The sequence below is a fragment of the Chiloscyllium plagiosum genome, unplaced genomic scaffold (assembly GCF_037043375.1).
Source record: "Chiloscyllium plagiosum isolate Xiang-an unplaced genomic scaffold, Cpla_swu_hap1 HiC_scaffold_20, whole genome shotgun sequence".
Lineage (NCBI taxonomy): Eukaryota > Metazoa > Chordata > Chondrichthyes > Orectolobiformes > Hemiscylliidae > Chiloscyllium > Chiloscyllium plagiosum.
Window position 1 is genome coordinate 18,853,614 of NW_028270158.1, and position 21,257 is coordinate 18,874,870.

A 21,257-nucleotide genomic window follows, 5' to 3' on the forward strand; every position below is an offset into this window, starting at 1 on the left:
AATACTGACTCAGGCCACTTTAGTGCAATTAAACTCACCAGCTATCATGGCCTCCTAATAACAGAGTGGCCTACTGTTCTCTGGGATGATGGTGATCTTCCCTTCTCATTTCAGAAACTAATTCCTATAATCATCATCTGCTTGGTAGAAAACAAACAATACAATGGTAATTTCCCATCTGTCCCACTGAGTTTGAGAGGAGCAAGAAAACCAAAGAAATTACATTATTTTCATTGAAACAATAAACAAAAATGCTAAATTTAAAACCTTGTTTAATTGGGAGGAAGTGTGTAGGTAAAAGTTAAGTTATACAAAAAAAGCAGTGCCATAGAAGCAGATCTCACTGGTACAAATGTTATGCATGAAGATAAATATAATGTGTTCTTAATTAACAATATCATGAATATAAATGATTAGCTGAAATACCTGATACACACTGTTGAAGATTATGAACTTGGGTTTCATTTGGCTGGAAGCTGGCAGGCTCATTGGGAAAAATGTTTCACAGCTGACTTGTTTCTACACAATCCTGCCTAGTTCCATACATTATTGACCCTCTCCAAAGTTGACTCATTTCTTCCTAATCCACTCCATTCAGGAACCTTTCAGTTTCAGTGCATTCAAAAATGGAATGATAACTGGTCTAAAAATACAGCAGAATGAACAGTTTGTAGGTGAAGGGATGCGTTTCTTACTGCATTATGCAATAATTAAGAATACCCAACTTTTTATAACAGCAGGGAGTTTTCTCTTGTACCTGAAGAACACCATTTTCAAATCCTCTCCAGTGTGAACACTGTTAACCTTCACTGAATGTAAACCTTTTCATGCTATGCCCATGTCAATTGTGAAAAATGTTCAGCCTACTATTACACATTTTGTCCTCATATATTTGGGTTGTCCTGAGAAAGCATTTTGGTTGATGTGGTTACAATTCACTCAGGAAGTCTGAGTTTCTGTGGCAACGTGCACTTTTTCTACATGCATGTTGTATTCTGAAGCTATGAACAGTGATGTTAGAGGTTGTAACAATCTTTCTATCACATGGCTTATCAGGAATCTCTCTTATTGTCTGCCATTGGCCTATATTGGAAGGATTTCAACTCAACCTATTTATCCATGTTATGAACAGAACTTTCTTGGTTATCAAAAGTCTCTGGGTGAGACTCAAATCCAGAGATTCTGGTTCAGAGGTACGGATGCTACCCATTACGCCCTTTGGCTGATGTAACACAACAGAGAATCACAGATGGTTACAATTATCTCTCCAGTAGTGGGAACAATGAGACAGTGAATTAAGAATCACTCTTAACATTTCTTTAGCCTATTACAAACTTACTTCCTGTCAATTTATTTTGTTGTCAATTTCTATGTGTACATTTATTATGGAAAACGCGCACATTAAACTTTTGACACTGCAACCTCCTGTCAGTGGAGTCACCAGTAGAGGTATGATTTGAGTACAATAAATTTACCCACAGTCAGCTTCTATTATAAACTTACAATGAAAAATTAAGACTAGGAATGGAATGTATGACATTAAAATGACTGAATAACATATACATTCTTTGGTCCTTTTTTCCCCTGCTTCCTCTCACTGCTTCACCTGATGACAAGACTTGGATTTTACTCCACAGGTTTATGAATTTTCTAAAACCATATCAATGGTAATAATGTGAAATTAACCCAAAGAAAAAACATGAAATAGTAGAATTTCATTGTGAATCCAGCATTCACATTTTGAAAAATTGTGCTCATGTAGTTAAAGAATGTTAGCGATGGGGAAAAGATTCAACATCAAAATGCTCCCAGGTCTGGCAAAGCACAGACTTTTGCTGCTTAAGTTTCCCATTACTTAATGAACATAGGAATGTAGAGAACTGGGAAAGAATTCTGTGGTCCATCTGATTGGTCCAATGTTTAGAAAACAGAATCTTCCATGATACCTTCCTGGCAATGTGCTTCAAACCCCGATCTCAAAAGAGTCCTGCTGGCTCAACATTATTTCATCCCCTGCAATTTTGCATGCCATCCATGAAGTGGTATGTTAAATTGTACCAATTAGTTTTAAAACCACTTGGAATTTGTAGTTTCCTCACTTCATAATGGACATTCACATGTAATAGTTAGAGAAAACTTACATTCCAACTAAACTGGATTTGTAGTCAAGACTGAGTGACAAAGGTCATTGCCTAACCCACTGCTCTGTGTCTCGTCTCTTGGTTTGTGGTTATTATTTCAGTGCTGTAGAATTTTCTGATTATCCCAGTGCAGCCATCTAATTGCTTTGACATGCTCCCACTCGTCCACTGGCAATGTGTAAGCGGGGATTTTGCTGCATTCCCAGATTAGTTATAGCAGTGGAGAGGGATCAGTTCAAAAGGAATTCCCTGGCAATTGTCTGTCATACAGCATTACCTTGGAACGAAAGGGTTATATGTGTATATTCTAACTTTGTTGATGTGGTTACTGATGGAGATAACACCTGAATTATCCTGATGATTATTTGTTGTCACATTATGATTATAAGACAGTAAACTAATCAATGGACAAGTTCACACATTTGAGCACTTTGAAGTCTTTGCTGGAGCCAAACTTGTTCAAACTTGTCTTTTAATTGTATTAATAATGTCTTAAATCATGAGTATTTCTGCACATTTCCCTGTGCTTCCATACTGTTAGGCCATGGATGCAAAAGCCTACTAGAGGTGACAAAGAATATTAAATGGTACTGAAGTGATATATAGTGGAGACCTTCAAAGTTCAATAAACTGGCATGAAGGTTTCTTTCTCTTACGTAATTAAATCCATTTTTTCCATTTTTCTTACACAATTTAATCTATGTAATGCTTCCCATCTCAAATAGTTATTTCATGCTAAATTAAATTATCCATTTTTAAAAAATGCTGAATATGCATAACTAACTGCTTTATCAAACAATGATGCAAAATACATTTCAACATTGAAACACAACTTTTCTTGAAAAATGCAAACATATTTTGGTTCAGAAGGATCCCAGAAAGGACAGCACTTTATCAGGAGACAAGAACCTTCTAGAAAATACCATAACATTTAAGACATTTGTTGAGAGGCTGTATTTAAAAAAAATCTGCAAACTAAGTCAGTTTTTTAACACAACCTTTTAGTGACAAACGTGATATTTGTATATAAAAGGCAGCCTTTAGTCCTTATTTAATCACTGCTAAACATAAAGTTCCCTCAATAAAAGTGATCCATAGATTACTATCACATATGTTTATGCTGCATCTATTGCTTAAGGCCAAATAAATACTCTCCATGCAGTACTGTGTCAAATATTCAATTTGAAGTGACATCTCACATATTAAACTCAAAGTGCAAAGATGTCCTAACATGTATTTACTTTTTACCATAAACTAAACCTGTATTGCTCTAACTGAATAATGTTCACCAATGACTATAGAAAGGGACCAGATATCCACATATTGTTGGGTTTATGGAGGTTAACACAATGGAATAAATTTCTGTATCAATTCTATCAGGTTAACATTTCACAAGATGTAGCGTGTTGCCTTAGGACACTGTAAATACACAAGTGATCATGGAGAGTGGGAGCTTAATTATGAACTGCAATTGTGTGTCAACTGGCACCTCAATTTAGATTCAATGTGTTTGATTGCAATCTACTCAAAGCTGATCCAATTGTACAAAATTAAAACTGGGCCCAATATAAAAAGTTACAAATTTTTTAAAATATTAAGAATACAAATAACTTTCAACTCATCTTACCCTGATATTCATCAATCATGGCCACTCACTTACTTTTCTATCTAAAAATGACAAAATACACCAATAATCAAATGGTAATAAAACAGGAAAATTGGTGGCAAACAAAAATAAAGTGTAATTTCAAAAAGGAACCAATTGCACATATATAATTCCAGTGCTATTGTGCATTTAGCAATGGTGTTTTTGGAACTTTCAAATGAGATAGATGGAATCTGAAATTCTCTTAGCTTACATTGACACCTTTTGTCTAAATTCTGAGCATGTGGTATCTGAATTCTTGTAAGACATGGGCTCCCTACACGTCAGTTATTCGTTTGATTCTCTGCGCGATTTTCAATAGTTAACCTCTTAAAAATACACATTATAATAACTTGAATTCATCATTGTCAAATGAAGTTCCTGTTTAAACCACGGGGAACTGGCATGCACATTAGGAATACCAACTCTGGATGTATTTTCAGAAGCATCAATGCATGATTTCAAATGCCCAATCACAGCCTTACTTCCTTTGCCCTGTCGTACCCTATCCTGACAAACAGTCTTCATCTCCAATTAAAAAAATATGTTTAAAGAAAATTAAAAAGGACCTGAGGCTCCCTTTTTGACTGTGTTGTTATCAGCAGGAGGACACTTTCATTTCCTGTAGACTTTAGGATAATTCCACAGTTGGCAATTATATGTTTTAGACTATTAGCTAATTTACTTTCCGTCAACAATGGTCATTGTTTCATTGAAACAGAGCCAACATCAGATCAATTCTGATCAGATCCAATCCCAATTTTCTAAAATCAACTCTAAACAGGTTAGAGAATGCAAAATAGATATCACACAATGTTTCTTTCATTTCAAACTTAACAGTTTTAAGGTGGGGCATTTGTCCTTTTCTGTACCACAGCAACACGTTGACCACATCACTGTGTGACCGAATGTTACAGCTGCCAATCACATGGTTAACAGTACTAATTAGTACAACTTAGGAAAACATAATGAATAAACAAATCAACAATTTTTTTATAAGCTCAGAGTGACAAAGATTTACTCTACTTATGCAGTGATATCTTTCAAATAATGACTGGTGAGATATCCTTTAATTAAAGCGTATATCTGGCTTACTATAAACATCCTTTACAACATAATCTTTACAAAGAGACAAGGTGAGTTATCTACACTAATGGAAAAAGGCAGAATTTAAAGCATTCTTCTCCCTAATTACATTGTTATCGCAAACAAATCTAGAAAATTACTTAACCTAGATTTACACTTAGGATTGTTTTTGCTTAGAATTGATCACAGTAGAGTTACACTATATAATGTGAACTACCGAAGTCACCGTATTATGAAATGTAGCATCTTCTATTTTGCTGAGGGCAGATCTTAATATTTAATCTGTCTCAACTTGATTCATACTCCAATAGGATTTCATTAGGGGGTATAAATTTAGCAGTACAAAAAATATCTTAAAAAATACACATTCATATATATATTGCTAGCAAAACATGTACCAGTCATGTCCTTTACAAAGTACTAAATAAACTTATTGAGAAAATAAAAATGCAAATGAAGACATTCTGATTAAAGCAATATTCATATGGCTTGAGAGTGCATTCAAAGTGTGCTGGGCAGTATTTCTTTTGATTCTCGGATGACAGTCTGATTGTCATCATCCAAAATCCAAAAGACACCATTGGAGGCTAATCTCCACTGTACAAACTAATTAAGTATCCTCTGGATCCCACATGTTCTTCCACAGCAGTTTAATTTGAATTTTTTTCCTATTAACCAACCTTTATATACAGTTCTTAAAAGCAGTAGAATTTTATTCAAAATCACAAATGACCTCTAGTCATCCACCAACCAACTTAGACTGAACTGAATTCAACAAGCAAATTCTGCCCTGTTTCCATGTGCCAAGTAGCATTACCACAAGCTAGAAGGTGTTCACTGAACACTCTTGATTTTTCTGGAAATCTCACATTGAGGCCAACATTTGCAATATTTATGCAACAAATAGGATTTTGGAGTTGTTTTCAAGCAGCTAGAGAGACTGGAAATATCACAATTTTGAGGAAATTCTGTAACATGTTTCTCCAGCAGTACTGAAAATCTTTAATTTTACTATAGGTCACGCTGAGAATATTCCCTCACCTGGACTGTGGAATCTCTGAAAGGTCACAAATACTTCACAGTGAGTTTCTCAATTAGCGAACAAAGTCTCCCTTGGCAAAATATGCCCACTCTATCCTTCATTTCAAGGGGTGAGCAGTGCTCACAAACCAACTGGGAACTATACAGAGTTTGGCAAAAACATTTTTTTTAATAGAAATAACATTTTTGTATTTTTATTTAAACTGTCCAAATTACTTTGAATAGTTAAGAAATAAGTAGAAAATATATTGTATATCATAAAGTGTATACAAATTTACTGAACATAAAATATAAAAATTGGGATAAATACAAAAAAGAAAAATGCCTTAAATTACAATAAATAGGTTTGCTATTTGTATTCAAATCAAGATTTTAGTGCAAACTGCATTAAATTAATTTTAGTGACTTTATTCACTGGATTACATAATGTTCTTCATTGGCTGACTCTAACAGAGCTCAAAATCCAACAACATTAGCCTATTATATTTAAATATAAAATACCACAAATAAATACACAATTCTAGTGGTTAATTCCAGATTCAAATTCTCAAGTGTCTTTAGTGTGAATTTAACAACATGGTCGTGGAACATAGGCAACATTCCAACCATATGCCATTAAGTTTTACCTTCATTAAAAATTCTTTACCTCACAGTCAGAAAAAAAATCAAGTTTCCATCAATATGTTTTTTTCTGAAAATGTTTTTCAATGTCATTGCTTATTTAGATATTAAAATACATTCTATCAGTATTTCACTTTCAGTGATACAATGATGGTTATTGTTAACATAAGTTTGTGATCAAGAATATGGGGTGGTCTCGCCTCAGCACCTTGATTTTAGGTAGAAACTCAGTCTGGTGACAAGAAATTAAACCTGAAGTCTGGTAGACACATTATTTAGTTACTAAGGTGACAGTTTAATGTTTGTAGAAATATTTACAGCTTAAATTCTTTTAAAATTATAATTTAGAAATAAAAAAAAAGGAATGCAACATTTTGCAAAAGTTCACTTTATATAATAAAATGTACTCAATGAAATGTTAGTAACTTTTTAAAAGAATGTAGTCTTTGATTTGCTAAAAATATGGTAAATTGTGTTTGAGATCAAAAGAAGAATGCCAGCCAGCTCTAAGAGAAATCCATGTTCTAAATAGGAAATCATATGCAACAATCCAATTTTTAAAATCCCTTCCTTTTTTTGTTTTTTTATACCTGTCACTGCTTTTAATCTGTTCACCTTCAGCAGGAATAGTCCCACTGCTTTCCACAGTTGCACCAGAATGATCTTGAGTGGATATATCTGATTTCAGGGTAAAAGAAAGCTCAGGACATGCTTCATCTGTCGACTCCTTTCTAAGTGTCAAACATGCTGATACAGCTGACACCCTGAAAAATCTAGTATCAACTGAAGGTGCAGAGACAAACCTAGGGCAACTTAATAGGGGTCTTTTATATGCTACTATATAGAGTACTACAGTCAGGAAGTGGGCTGAAAATAGTAATTTTTAAGTTCTGGAATTACTGAAGTGATATGTCAGTGCACCTAGTAGGATAAACAGGCATTTCTGAAGAAAGTGTATAAATGAAAATTTGGAAAATATTCTGTCATTAGTTCCAAATGTTAAGGTGAAAAGTGGTTGGTGTTGACAAGCTGGCAGATGAAGTGAGAAAGAGCAGGCACCTGAAAGTCAGTGCACTCCATAAATCCTGAGAATTAAAACCAAACTGAACTGAGTGCAATTATGAGACTTAATGCAGTTCACTATTTGAAAAGAAACTTACTGCAATAGTTTGTGACCTCTCAAACTGTTCAAAAATAGAAGTGGGATGGTAATTATTCTGTTACTTTGTGATGGTTTCCGTAAATTCTTAAACAGCAAGTTAACCCAAACTCCTTCCAACTGTTTACATTTTCTAAAGAATCAGCAGTTTCTTCAGAGAATGCTTTCAAAAGTTAGAAAATAATTAAAATGTTTCTATTTCTTTCAGTTGTTTTGTTGGTGGTGGAACTGTAGGTTCGCTAATTTCACAGCACTGAAGTTGCAATGAAACTAGAAGGCAATGATATAAGCTGCCTGAAACATGCCTTTTCGTGCAGTGGGGACATGAGCAGCCTTAACAATTTGCTGGAGCACAAAGTGATTCTGTTCAATCTGGGTCTTCCTCTGAAACATCAGTTTTATGCTGTTATGTCAGAAACTTGACTTTCAGACAGAAGAAGCCATAATTCCTTATGTCTGGTTGGAAGTTTAAAAATAATTTGTTTCATGATAATTTTCATCATTCCACAAAATAAGGGATATAATGCAGCGATACCACCATTTCTGTACTAACTTTGGAATAAGGACAAGAGAAAAATGTTCATAGAATCTGTTTCTATTTCTCATTCAAATGATTGGAAAACAGATTTTATAAACACCACTGCTGTATTAGTATCATCAAGTTACTAACATGTAAAAGGCACTTTTTAGGCAGCTATGAAGATGACAATTTCCATTAGATAGCCTTCTTCTGCACTGTGATTGTGTGTCACTTCATCCAGCACGTTGGTCCATTGAGTAAGCAATATTTCAGAAATTGCCTTACTTTGTTCATAATGAATGGTCACACAAAGGAAGAAAACCCAGTCACAGGAGTCCGTGCTCCTGAAGCAGGCTGCCCTGTGGGAGTGTAGGCACCCCCTGTACTCTGTGTTGTGATCACAGTTGGATAGTATGGTTCCTGTTCACCATCTGTGCATTCCTCATAACTGTAGGCAGAAGCTCTTGGAAGGCCTTTGGGCTGTTTCTTCCATGAGTTGAAGTAGGTTGGATCGCTCATATAGTGGTTTACAAATGAGTGTGTGCTTTTTGGCAATTCACCTTCGTAATCACTGTCAGTAGCCTGTAAAAGGAGTAATATATTATAGTTTTATTTTGTTCCTGGTTTGTAGGTGACTTTTAATTTTATTCCTTAGGTATACCATACAGCAATGGATGAGCTGGTGATCTGCTCTAATTACCTCAATGTTAATACTCAGTCAACCTTTTCGAAATACATCAGAACAAAAATAGACAAAGGCTACCTGTCACGCCTTTTGGATTTTCCCGCTAATCTTGTTCCAAGTATTTTGACTCAAATGTTATTTCATAGCTCGTCGCAAGTATTTTCAGTGCTTGTGATAACTTGCTATGTTTTAGTATTGTGACCAGGATAACCAACAGAAAACCTTCACTTGAATTTCTCTCATGTAGGAGAAACTCCACAGAATCTTTCTCACATTTTTGAACAATGCCATATGGGGATTCAGATTTTAACTAGTCTAAGCAATTGGTGAATGGCTGAATGAGCAGCTGCAATGTATCAGCACAATAAAAATGACTTGAATTTATTTGGCATCTTTAATGTAACAAAACATTGTAAAATACTTAACAGGAGCATTTCAAAATGAAACATCGTTGCAAGTCTTATTAGGAGATATATATAGCAGTTGAACAAAAACATGTTGAAAAATGAGAGTTTTGCAGAATGCCTTAAAGGAGTAAATTGAGGTAGAGAGACAAATAGAAGGAGAAGTGTGGTGGGGGTTGAATTCTGAAGTGGTTCAAGAAACTCACCACCGCTTTCACAAGAGCAACTCGGGATGGGCAATAAATGCTGGCCCAGTCAGCGAGGCCCACATTCCATGTGTGAATAAAAATAACACAGGGAACGCCTTCCTCATTTCATACAATCACTGAAGTGTTACAGTGCAGAAGGAGTTGATTCTGCCTATCTTGCCTACACTGGCTCATTAAATATGCATCATTACCCAGTGTTAATCTCCTTTGGACAATTCCTCCATAACCTTGAACATTACTTTTATCCAAATCATCATCCAATGACCACTTAAATGCCTCAATTGAACATGCTTCCACCACACTTCCATGCATTTGATGACTACATATGTCCAGAAATCCTGGATGATTTTCACACCTGAACTTGGGTAAGGACAAGGCAGTTGAGTGTCCTGACTACTGCTGAGGCTGAGATTAGTTGACTCAGCATAAACTGGGGAATGTACTTGGAATCTTTTTGTTTTATTTTTGAGTTCAGAATGTATTGGATAGTTGAGCAGTCAGGAACTTGTTTAAAACTTCAGTGATAACATTCCCACTCCAAAATGCTGTCCCTGCCTAGATTCGCAAAGCCAATTTTGCCATATTACTAAATTTTAATGACAAGATGGAGGTGGTTGGATAAATTATTCAGTCTATTTTCAGCAATCTTGTGGGTACTTGTACAAAAGCTGGACTGATAATGATTCCGTTTCTCCTTATAAAACTTGCAAGTTGCAGCACTCAAAGTGTAAACATGCAGATAGCACTGTGTATATGAGGGCAGAAATAAAAGCCTACATTGTGACTATGTTCCTTCACTGGTTGGGCTGTGGTATGCTTTTCTCAGGAAACAGAAAACTAAATGGAGGAATGAATATTACCTCTGACTCTGATATTTCAGTGGGTTTCTCTGTCAGAGTTGTGCTCTCTGTTAGCACAATTCCATTGTAGTTATTACATAAATCCTCATCAGAATAGCGTAACCCTCCTGGACTGGGCCTCGGTGGAAACCTTGCAACACAGTGGAAAAAAAAATTATAAATATCAACATCTCCTACAATCAACACTTTTGAAATGTCATTTTATTTATTAATCATAATCATGTCACATTAAAATACCATTTCAGATACAGTGCTAAACCTTTTGCTAATATTTACACTAGGTGGTGACTCTCGACAAGTGTGGTTTAATTTGCTGTTGCAGAATGATATACAGTCTGTTCTTCTATAACATGATGGTTGCGTTCGTGTTCTACCCACATTACAGAAAAACCGCGCTTTAGAAACAGCGCTTAAAGTGTTGGTGCTGTAATTGCGTTACAGCTAACACACACTTTAAAAGTTTGTGCTGTAGAAACAGCATCCCCAATTCATCAATCACTGCAGTGAATTTGAGTTGACGAAATGTGAGTTATAACAGAACGACCTGTATAAATAATATTGGCGATGTTTTAAAACATTCCTTTTTGGTTGGAGAAAAGATTCACTGTGTTGTCAAACTAAGTTTTAAAATAATTTCAAAATACAAACAGAAATTTCTTGATCCAAGTGATATCATGCAGTAGCTGAGCACAGCGAGTAGAAGCCCCAACAATATCCTGTCCACAGTGCTGAAGACTTTTGTGCTCCAGAATAAGTTGTTCCTGTATAGCTATGTCACCTACACTACAAAATAGAAATTAGTTTAGTAATATTCTCTTCATAAAAAGTGGGGCAAACTGAACTACAATTATTGCTTAATAAGTTTACTCTCCATCAGCTGCAAAGTGTTGGAAGGTATCACTGACTGTGCAAATCAAGCAGCATTTACTCACCAACAACCTCACCAAATATCATTGTTCACCTTGGGTTCTGCTGGGGACACTTGGTTGAAGGCTATATTTAAGCATTCAAACATGAGCTAATTGCAAGGATGAACTGGGGATGACTGAATTTGACATCAATGAATGTGGCATAGACATGCCTCAATAAAATTGAAGTCAATAGAAATGGGAGAAAATTTCCATTGTTTGGAGTCATAGTTGGCACAAATAAAAATGGTTTTAGTTGTCAGAAGTCAATCATCTCAACCCAGGATATTGCTGTTGGAATTCCTCAGGGCAATGTCTTAGGTCCTTCAATCTTTATTTGTCTCAATAATAACATTCCCTCGATCATAAGATCAAAAGTGATGATTTGCTGATGCGCGAATAGTGTTCAGTCCTATTTCCAACACCCGAGGTAACAAAGCAATTCAATTGCATATGCAGCATCACCTGACAACATTCATATATGCGCTGATATGGCAAGTAACATTCGCACCACACAAGTGTCAGGCTGCCATGAAGAATGTAATCACCTCCCCTTGACACTCAACAGCTTTACCAAAATTAACAGTCTGGCATGGGTTGTTTGTATTAGGGCGGGTTCATGTCAACAAGAAGCTCAACTGGAAGAGAAACATAGATACTCTGGTAAAGAGGAAGAAGCTGACAATTCTTTGGCAAGTTACTCCCCTCTTGTTTCATCAAAAACTTTCCACCAAATACAAGGCATCAGTCAGGAGTGTGATGGAATACTTTCCACTTGCCTGGATGATAGCAGCACCTTTTTTTTTATTCCTTTAGAGAACATGGGCTTCACTAGCCAGGCCAGCATTTATCGCCTCTCCCAACCTGCTCTCGAGAAGATGCTGGCGATCTGTCTTCTTGAATCAGTGCAGTTCATTTGCTAAAGGCACACCTACAGTGTTTTCAGGGAGCAAGTCCCAGAATTTTGAAAAAGTGACACAAAAGTAATGGCAATATATTTCCAAATCAGGATAATGAGTGGCTTGGAAAGGAACAAACAGGTGGAGTATTTCCAGGAATCTGCTGCCTTTATAGCAGTACATTTCTGTTGTTGTATTCTAGCCCTCTTGGAATGATTGCTAACACTGTACTTGACTTCTTAACTACCAGATGAACTTGCATGTTAACCTTAAGACAATCCTGAACTAGAATGCCAAAGTTTCCTTGTGCTTTAGATTTCCAAAGCCTTTCCCCGTTTAGAAATTAGTCTATGGGGGGATCCAAGATGGCGGCGACCCAGCAAGTCTGAGTCTATAGTGCTCTTCCCAAGACTTGGGTAAAGTGGGTCACCCACCCCCATCACACTCACCAAATCATTCATAATAGCTGTTTAATTTAATTAGTTGCTTAGTATTACATTTAAACAGTCTAATATTTAGTAAAAATGACCAAAGGGAAGGGAGCCCGCAGCTCTCAGCAAGCAGGAACCCCTCCCCCACTCTCTCCAGCTGCAACAGAGGCGTCCACAGTGACTTACCAACAGTAACAAGCCTTGTGGAGATGATCTCCAAGCTGGATACGAAGATCGATGCTTTTATCAAGGAGTCCCGAAACCGATGGGACTCACTCTCGGCCGCGCGGCAGAAGCATGACCGAGACATCCAGGAAATCGAGCACCGAGTCAGAGGGGTGGAGTTAAAGGCCGCGACCTCCGAAACTACAGCGCAATCGGCCGTGGATCGGGTCCGGACTCTCGAACAGCGAGTCCGGACTTTAGAGGATTACATTGACGACCTCGATAATCAAGGTCGTTGAAAAAATATTCGTTTGCTGGGCCTTCCCGAACGGGAAGAGAAAGGCCAGCTTACAGCGTTCCTCGAGAAGTGGCTGCCACAGCTTTTAAATCTGGAAGCTGGATCAGGCCAGGTAATGGTAGAATGGGCCTACCGGGTCGCAATATGTGGGCCCAGCTCGAACCAGCGTCCCCGCCCGGTCCTGTTCCAGCTGCAGAGCTACAAGGAGAGACAGATACTCCTGGAAGCCTCTAGAAATCTTGGAAAAGGCCCCCAAGCTATGATCTATAAAGGATCCAAGATCATGTTATTCCAGGACTTTTCCCCAGCTCTGGTCCGAAAGAGGAAGGCATTCGACGAGGCGAAGAAGCGTTTAAGGGACTTAAATATTCAATACTCCTTACGCTACCCAGCGACGCTAACCATGAAGGATCAGTGTATAACTTCGGATCGCCAGAAAAGGCTAAGGAATTCTTGGACTCTCTTAGATAAACTGTAAGACATAATGGATGTTGGTTTGCCTTTCCCCCTGCTTTGGTTTATATCCCCCCCCTTTTTTTTCTTACTTTACTGATTAATATTATCATGGGGGGTGGGGAGAGGGATTTGATTTTCTCCCCCCCCAATTGGGGTTGTTTTCTTTTATTATTTTATGTACATATGTGGGATGTATGTATATGTGTGTGTGTGTATATATGTATGTGTGTATATATATATTATATATATATATAAAACCTGGGGGGTTTGGTTAATGTTGGTGGGGGGAGGTGGTTACCTTATTCAATTTTCCTCTGTCTTTAGGAGCGGGGTTGTTTCTCCTTTGTTGTTTTGTATTAGTATATTTAATTATTATTTGTTGAGGTTGTAATTTTATAGTTAAATGTTTATATATGGTATTAACATTACCAAATATATCCAGGTGTTGGTATGGGTGGGGTTGGGTGCTCACTATTAGCTCTAGCTTTGTACTATATCTGAATTCTCCTCATTTTATTGAGGAGTGCCTGGGTCAAGGGTGGGGCATTGGTTGGGAGAGAATATGATGGACTTTTGGAGAGGAAGTGACACCCCCTGGGAACAAGGGGGAAAATCTCCACTAAGATACGTTTTATATTTTTTTTATTTAGAAATAGTTTTTTATTGTATTGGTGTGAGTGTATTAGAGAGCCTTTATTTTTGTAAATTTTATATGCTCTATGCTCGGGATGTTCTGGATAGGGTTTCCCCTCCCGAGGGGTCTTGGATTTGCCCAGATGATTATGGTTGATCAGTCGGTTAAGTGGTGCACCTGGAATGTCAAGGGGAGTAATTCGCCAGTCAAAAGGAAGAAAATATTATCAAATCTTAAGAAGGAAAGAGTTGATATAGCTCTCCTACAGGAGACACACCTGTTGGATAAAGAACACTTGAAATTATGACAGGGTGGATTTGATCAGGCCTTTTTTTCTTCTTTTAGCTCAAAAAGCAGGGGAGTTGTTATTCTTGTTCGGAAGAATTTCCCTTTCAAAATCCTAAAGCAGATAAAAGACGAATCTGGACGATATATTTTGATTAAAGCCTTCATAAATGGAGACACATATGGGATTTTAAATTTGTACTGCCCCGCGGCACACCCCTTTAAATTTATAACGGAAGCCTTTTCAAAATTGATTGCTTTTGGTGCCCGTCATACAATTATAGGGGGAGACTTTAATTGAATTATGGATCCGGAAATAGATAGGATTCCCAAGAGTACTGCTGGAGTATCTCCCAGATCTAGACAATTGATGGATCTGAACAAAGAATTAGGATTAGTAGATGTATAGAGATGTCTTCATCCACAGGGCAGAGATTTTTCTTTCTACTCCAATCCACATAAATGTCATACTAGAATTGATATGTTTTTTGCCCCCTCGATTTTTTTAAATTCTATATCATCCTGTAAAATAGGTAGTATAGCAATTTCCGACCACGCTGCTGTATATATGGAAACTAAGGTGAGGAACAATGGGACATCCCCTCAGCATTGGCATATGGACCCCTTCCTAATGAAAGATAATAAATTTGTAAAGTACTTCTCTCAAGAATTTAAAACTTTTTTAGAAATTAATTCAGGTACAGCTAGCAACCCATCAATGATGTGGGAGACCATCAAAGCTTACACGCGAGGTTTGAACATCTCCTACTCAGCGACCCAGAAGAAATTGAAGGGAGAACAACAGCGTCTGCTTGAAGCTTGCTTAAAAGCAGCTGAAACAGCATACACTGATAGACCTTCTATTATTAAATTGCAAAGGATTAGGACAGCTCTTAGGACAGCTCTAAATACTACGCTTACTCAAACGGCTAAGAGGGAAATATTATTTGCAAAACAAAGGTTATATGAATATGGCGACAAACCAGGTAGATACTCAGCATTTCTTGCAAAGAAAAAAAAGGCCCCTCAGATTATTACGTCTATCAAGGAAAGTACGGGTATTCTGACTCATGATCATAAAAAGATTAATGCGATCTTTAGAGAATTTTATTCTCAGTTATATAAATCGCAGGATTGTGAAGATAGGACGAGGAGGATGCAGTCATTTTAAAAAAATTTGACCTTTCCAGGTCTAACTCCGGAACAGGTATCAGTGCTAAAGGCTCCTCTAATAGTCCAAGAAATACCTGAGCTGAAAATGTGTTGCTGGCAAAGCGCAGGTCAGGCAGCATCTAGGGAACAGGAGAATCGACGTTTCGGGCATAAACCCTTCTTCAGGATTCCTGAAGAAGGGCTTATGCCCGAAACGTCGATTCTCCTGTTCCCTGGATGCTGCCTGACCTGCTGCGCTTTTCCAGCAACACATTTTCAGCTCTGATCTCCAGCATCTGCAGACCTCACTTTCTCCTCCAAGAAATACTTGATGCAATTAGGCAACTTCAGAGTGGTAAGGCACAGGGCCCAGATGGTTTTCAAGCTGAATTCTATAAAGAATTTACAGAAATATTGGCTGGTCCACTTATGGACATGTATAACTATGCATATAGTCAGGGCTGTCTCCCGCCTTCGCTGAAAGAGGCAAATATCTCTCTTATCCTTAAAAAAGGAAAGGATCCAGAAGATTGTATATCATACAGACCAATATCCTTGCTAAATGTAGATTTTAAAATCCTTTCTAAAACGTTAGCACTGAGACTAGAAAGGGTATTGCCACATATTATAGAGGAGGATCAGATGGGGTTTATTAAGGGCCGTAGATCATCCAATAATATTAGAAGGGTTTTGAATATGATTCAAGCCTGCCATCAGGGAAATATACCAGGAGTAGTAGTTTCATTAGACGCGGAAAAGGCATTTGATAGGGTTGAATGGTCATATTTGTTTTACACATTGGAAAGGTTTGGCGTTGGACAGGTGTTTACCAAATGGGTCTCAACATTGTATAGTGATCCCAAAGCAGTTGTGGTTACCAATGGATTAGGTTCGGATAGCTTCAGTGTGGGTAGGGGCAGCCGTCAGGGATGTCCCCTCTCGCCATTGTTATTTACGCTAATAATTGAACCACTAGCAGAAGCTATACGAGCTGATCCTAATATAACGGCCCCGAGGATTGGTACAGGTAAACATAAAATTACCCTTTATGCAGATGATGTTCTTCTATTCCTCAGTAATCCTCTATGTCCGTACCTCGCCTAATCCAAGTTATTTATACATTTAGCGCATTCTCAGGCTATAAAATTAATTTTTCAAAATCGGAGGCTATGCCAATGGGTGGCCTTGCTATGACACCCCACTTAGTGGACGGATCCCTTTTTCCATTTCGTTGGTCCCTGGAGGGCTTCTTATATTTAGGCATTTTTATTACTCCAGTATTTGGTCAGTTGTAGAAGGCTAATTTTGTGCATTTACTGGAAAGGATAAGGCAGGACCTCCAGCGATGGGGAGACCTTCCAATTTCCTGGATAGTTAGAAAAGCATTAATCAAAATGAATGTCCTGCCCCGTCTCCTATACCCTATGAGAATGCTTCCGGTGATGCTGCCGAGGACGGCTCTACGTAAATTATATGGCTGGTTGGGTTCCTTTATCTGGAATCATAGACGGCCCCTCATTAGGCTGAAGAAGCTACAGCTTCCACAGACAAGGGGATGATTGGACTTCCCAGACTTTAGAAAATATCAGTTAAGTTCCCTATTAAGTTACATAGCTGATTGGGTCTTGTCTAATCCACAGTCAATCTGGTTGGACATCGAGGCCTCTCAAGTAAAATACCCACTTATTAACCTTTTATTTTCAGAAAAGAGGAAAATCATTACAGATCACTGTAAAAACCCTATAATACTAAACACAATTAAGGCTTGGGATATAATGCGGCAAAATGAGGGCAATTCACATAAAACATCCCCCAATGCACCGATAGTGGGAGCATGGGGATTCCAACCAGGGTTTACAGATGCCACTTTTAAACTCTGGAGATCCAGGGGTATCTCATGTCTAGGGGACCTATTTAAGGATGGGGTCCTGATGTCTTTTGAACAGCTGCGTCAGAAATTCGGATTACCTAATGGAGACCTCTTTCGATACTTCCAAATTCGAGATTATATACAGAAGACGACTACGTTATTAGATAGTCTTTATAAATCAGATAGAGAATGTAGTGTCCTACGACCAGTGAGGGTATCTTCCGTCAGTACTATTTAACATTTACTACATGATGAAGTATCTGAAGATATGGATAATCTGCTTAAAACATGGGATCAGGATTTGGGACTAGAAATCTCTATAGAAACGTGGAATGATATTTGGGAAAACGCTAGAAGAATTACTATCTGTAACAGAACCCAGGCTATCCAGCTGAAGATACTTCATAGGGCTCATATAGCACCGGTTCGACTGGCAAACATTAAGGCAGGAGCATCTCCAATGTGTCCCAAATGCAAAATAGGGGTGGGCACTCTTGTACATTGCCTATGGACCTGTCATAAGATCCGTAGATATTGGACTAAAGTAGCAAGTACCCTGACAGAAATTCTAGGAACGGAAATTAAAGTGGACCCTGTATCTCTCCTTTTGGGCTTTTCGAACTTTCCCTCCCTGGACATGTACAGGAAGAGACTATTTTCTATTCTTTCTTTCTGTGCAAGGAAAAATATTTTGGTGAACTGGGTGGCTGAGGGCCCCCTGGACTTTCAAATTGGCACAGATTAATTATGGAATGTATTCCCCTAGACTTCCTTACAAATATGGTGCACCAAAAGACCGAATTATTTTATAAAATATGGCAGCCCTTCTTGAATTACATAAATACAGATATCTCGGCTATCCTAACAAGGGCTTTTAATTAATTGAGATTACAAACCTGGCTGGTCTGGGGCCCCTTAGGAGAGGAATCCCGCACGAATACGGGTTTTATTACATCTGATGTTAACACATTCCGAGCATGTAAGAGACTTAAATATACACTCTGGTTAGTTATAGGTTAGATTAGTAGATAGTTGAGTTTTGTTTTTTTTTCTTTTTCGGTTTTATTTTCTTTCTTCTTTTGTTAAATTTTGGCTATTGTATATTTGATTTAATTGAATTTCAATGTTTATATTTGAGAGTATTGTTTATTTTTGTAAACTTGTAAAAATGTTAAATTTCTAATAAAAATATCTATAAAAAAAAAGAAATTAGTCTATGCCTCTATTCTTCCTCCCAAAGTGCATGACCTCACACTTTCCCACATTGTATTCCATCTGCCCTTTCTTTGCCCACTTTCCTAGCCTGGTCAAGTCCATCTGCAGGCTCCCTGTTTTCTCAATATTCCTATTCCCCTCCAACTGTCTTTGTGTCATCTGCAAACTTAGCAACAGTGCCTTCAGTTTGTCCAGATCATTAATATATAACGTGAATAGTTGTGGTCCCAACACAGATCCCTGTGTAACTCCACTAGTCACTGGCTGCTATCCTTAACACTACCCCTTTATTCCTACTCTCTGTCTTCTGCCAGTCAGCCAATCTTCTATTCATGCCAGTACCTTGCCCCTAACACTATGGGCTCTTATCTTATTTAGCAGCCTCCTATCCAGCACCTTGTCAAAGGCCTTCTGGAAATCTAAATAGATCATGTCCGCTGGCTTTCCTTTGTCAAATTGCTTGTCAACCCAAGTTTAGATATTGTCTAAGTCTTGATGCATTTGGATTCGACTACTTCAGTAATTGAAGAGTCCCAAACAATGTTGAACATTGTGCAATCATCAGCAAACATCCCCAATTCTGACCTTATAATGGAGTAAAAGTCATTGTTCAAACAGCTGAAAATGGTTGGGCCTGGGAAACTACTATGGGGAACATCTGCTAAGATGTCCTGGAGTTGAGAAGACTGACCTCCAACAAGTTCTTTGGTGCTAGATATGACTCCAACCAATGAAGAGTCTCTCCTCCGATTCCCAGTGGTTCTGGTTTTGCTAGTTTTCCTTGATGCTGCACTTGGTCAAATATAAGGTTGATGTCAAGGGAGGTCACTTTTACCTTACATCAGCAATTCAGCTCTTTTGTCCATGTCTGAACCAAGGCTATAATGAGGTCAGGAGCTGAATTGTGTCGGCAGACCCCAAACTGAGTGTCAGTGAGCAGTTTATTGTTTAGCAAATGCACCTTGATAGCACTTTGATGACTCCTTCCATCACTTTACTGATAATTGAGAGCAAATCGATGGGATGGAAGCTAGCTGGGTTGGAATTGTCCTGCTTTTTGTGTGCAGGAAATACCAGGTTAATTTTCCATATCGTAACATAGATATTAGTGTTGTAGTGGTACCGGAACAGCTTGGCATGGGCATGGCAAATTTTAGAATATAAATCTTCAGGACCATTGCAGTGTTGATAGGGCCAATCATCTTTGCAGTATCCAGTGCTTCATGTGGAATGAATTGAATTGGCTGAAGACTGTGATGCTGGAAATCTCCACACCAGGTGGTAGAGATGGATCAGCCACTTGGAGCTTCTGGCTGAAGACTGTTGCAAATACTTCAGCCTTACCTTTTGTGCACGTGTTGGGCTACCCTATTATTGAAGACAAAGAAAATGAAGACGACGATGAAAAAGAAGAAAACCTTTCTCTAGTGAGTGTTTAATTGTCCATCACCATCGACAATGAATGTGATGGCTCTCAGAGCGTAGGCCTGATCCTTTGGATATGGAATTACTTAGCTGTGTCTATTGCTTCTTTTTTTGTTGTTGTTTGGCTGTAGCTTCTCTTTGCACTGCTCCTGGCTTGTCCTTCTGCACTTTTCATTGAACTAGGTGAGTGGAGGATATGCTGAGCCATGAAGTTACAGATTGTGTTTGATTATGATTTTGCTGCTGTTTATGACTCCATCAATTTGGTCAGTAATGGTGCTGCTGAGCCACTCTTGGTGATGGAATAGAAGTCCCCCACCCAGAGTACATTCTGTCTCTTGCTAACCTCGGTGCTTTCTCTAAGTGGTGTTAAACATGGAGACTTGATTCATCAGCTGACGGGGGAGCCAAAAATGCCAATCTGTGGGAGTTTGCCTTGCCCAGATTTGACCTGATGCCATGAGGCTTCATGGGATCTAGAATCTGCTGTGCACTACCTGCTGTTGGACAGGACATATGTGGGGATGGCGATGCTGATATCTGGTGTATGGTACAATTTTGTGAGTATATGTTAGCCTGTCGTCTGATTAATCTGTGTGATGCCTCTTTCAATGTTGGCACTAGCCCCAGACATCAGTTGTTAGGAGGGCCAAGTTTGCCAATGTCATTTTCAATGCCTTGGTCACCTGTCCAGTGTCATTCCTTTGAGACTTTTTAGTGGTTTGTTAAATGTGGGTGGCTTGTTGGCCATTTCAGAAGGCAGCTAAAAGTCAACCACATTGATGTGAGTCACATACAGGCCAGAACAGGTAAGGCTGGCAGATTTCCTTCCCTAAAGAACCAGATGCATTTTTATAACAATTGATCATGAGACTTTTAATTTCAAATTTTTCTTTTCTTTAAATTCAAAATCCACCTTCTGCTGCAGTGGGATTTGAACCATGACTGCCAGAACATCATCTGGTTCTCTGAATTACTAGTGACAATACCACTACAGCATCACCTCCCACCACTCTAACAACATTCAAAAACAGTGATATCAGTGATATCATCTAGGGCAAAGCAGACTATTTGCTTGGCAACCCATGGGGCACCTTAAACATTCAGTCCCTCCATCACTGGCATATGGCTGCAAAGTGCATGTGGGC

General features: G+C 38.2%; 1 protein-coding gene across 3 annotated transcripts in view; it reads right to left on the bottom strand.

Moving 5' to 3' along the window:
* Nucleotides 1-255: 255 nt before the first annotated feature.
* The window catches only part of sdk1a (sidekick cell adhesion molecule 1a), a 932,616-nt gene continuing 911,614 nt past the window's right edge, over nucleotides 256-21,257 (bottom strand). For 2 of the 3 annotated variants that reach the window (XM_043711904.2, XM_043711903.2), the window contains 2 exons: nucleotides 10,372-10,501; nucleotides 256-8,795 (listed from right to left, as the gene is read on the bottom strand). In XM_043711904.2, coding sequence (XP_043567839.2) covers nucleotides 8,517-8,795; nucleotides 10,372-10,501 — 409 coding nt within the window. In that variant the 3' untranslated portion in view covers nucleotides 256-8,516. Of the gene's footprint in view, nucleotides 8,796-10,371; nucleotides 10,502-11,019; nucleotides 11,155-21,257 lie in introns of all 3 variants that reach the window. The other variant, XM_043711902.2, reaches the window with a different exon arrangement.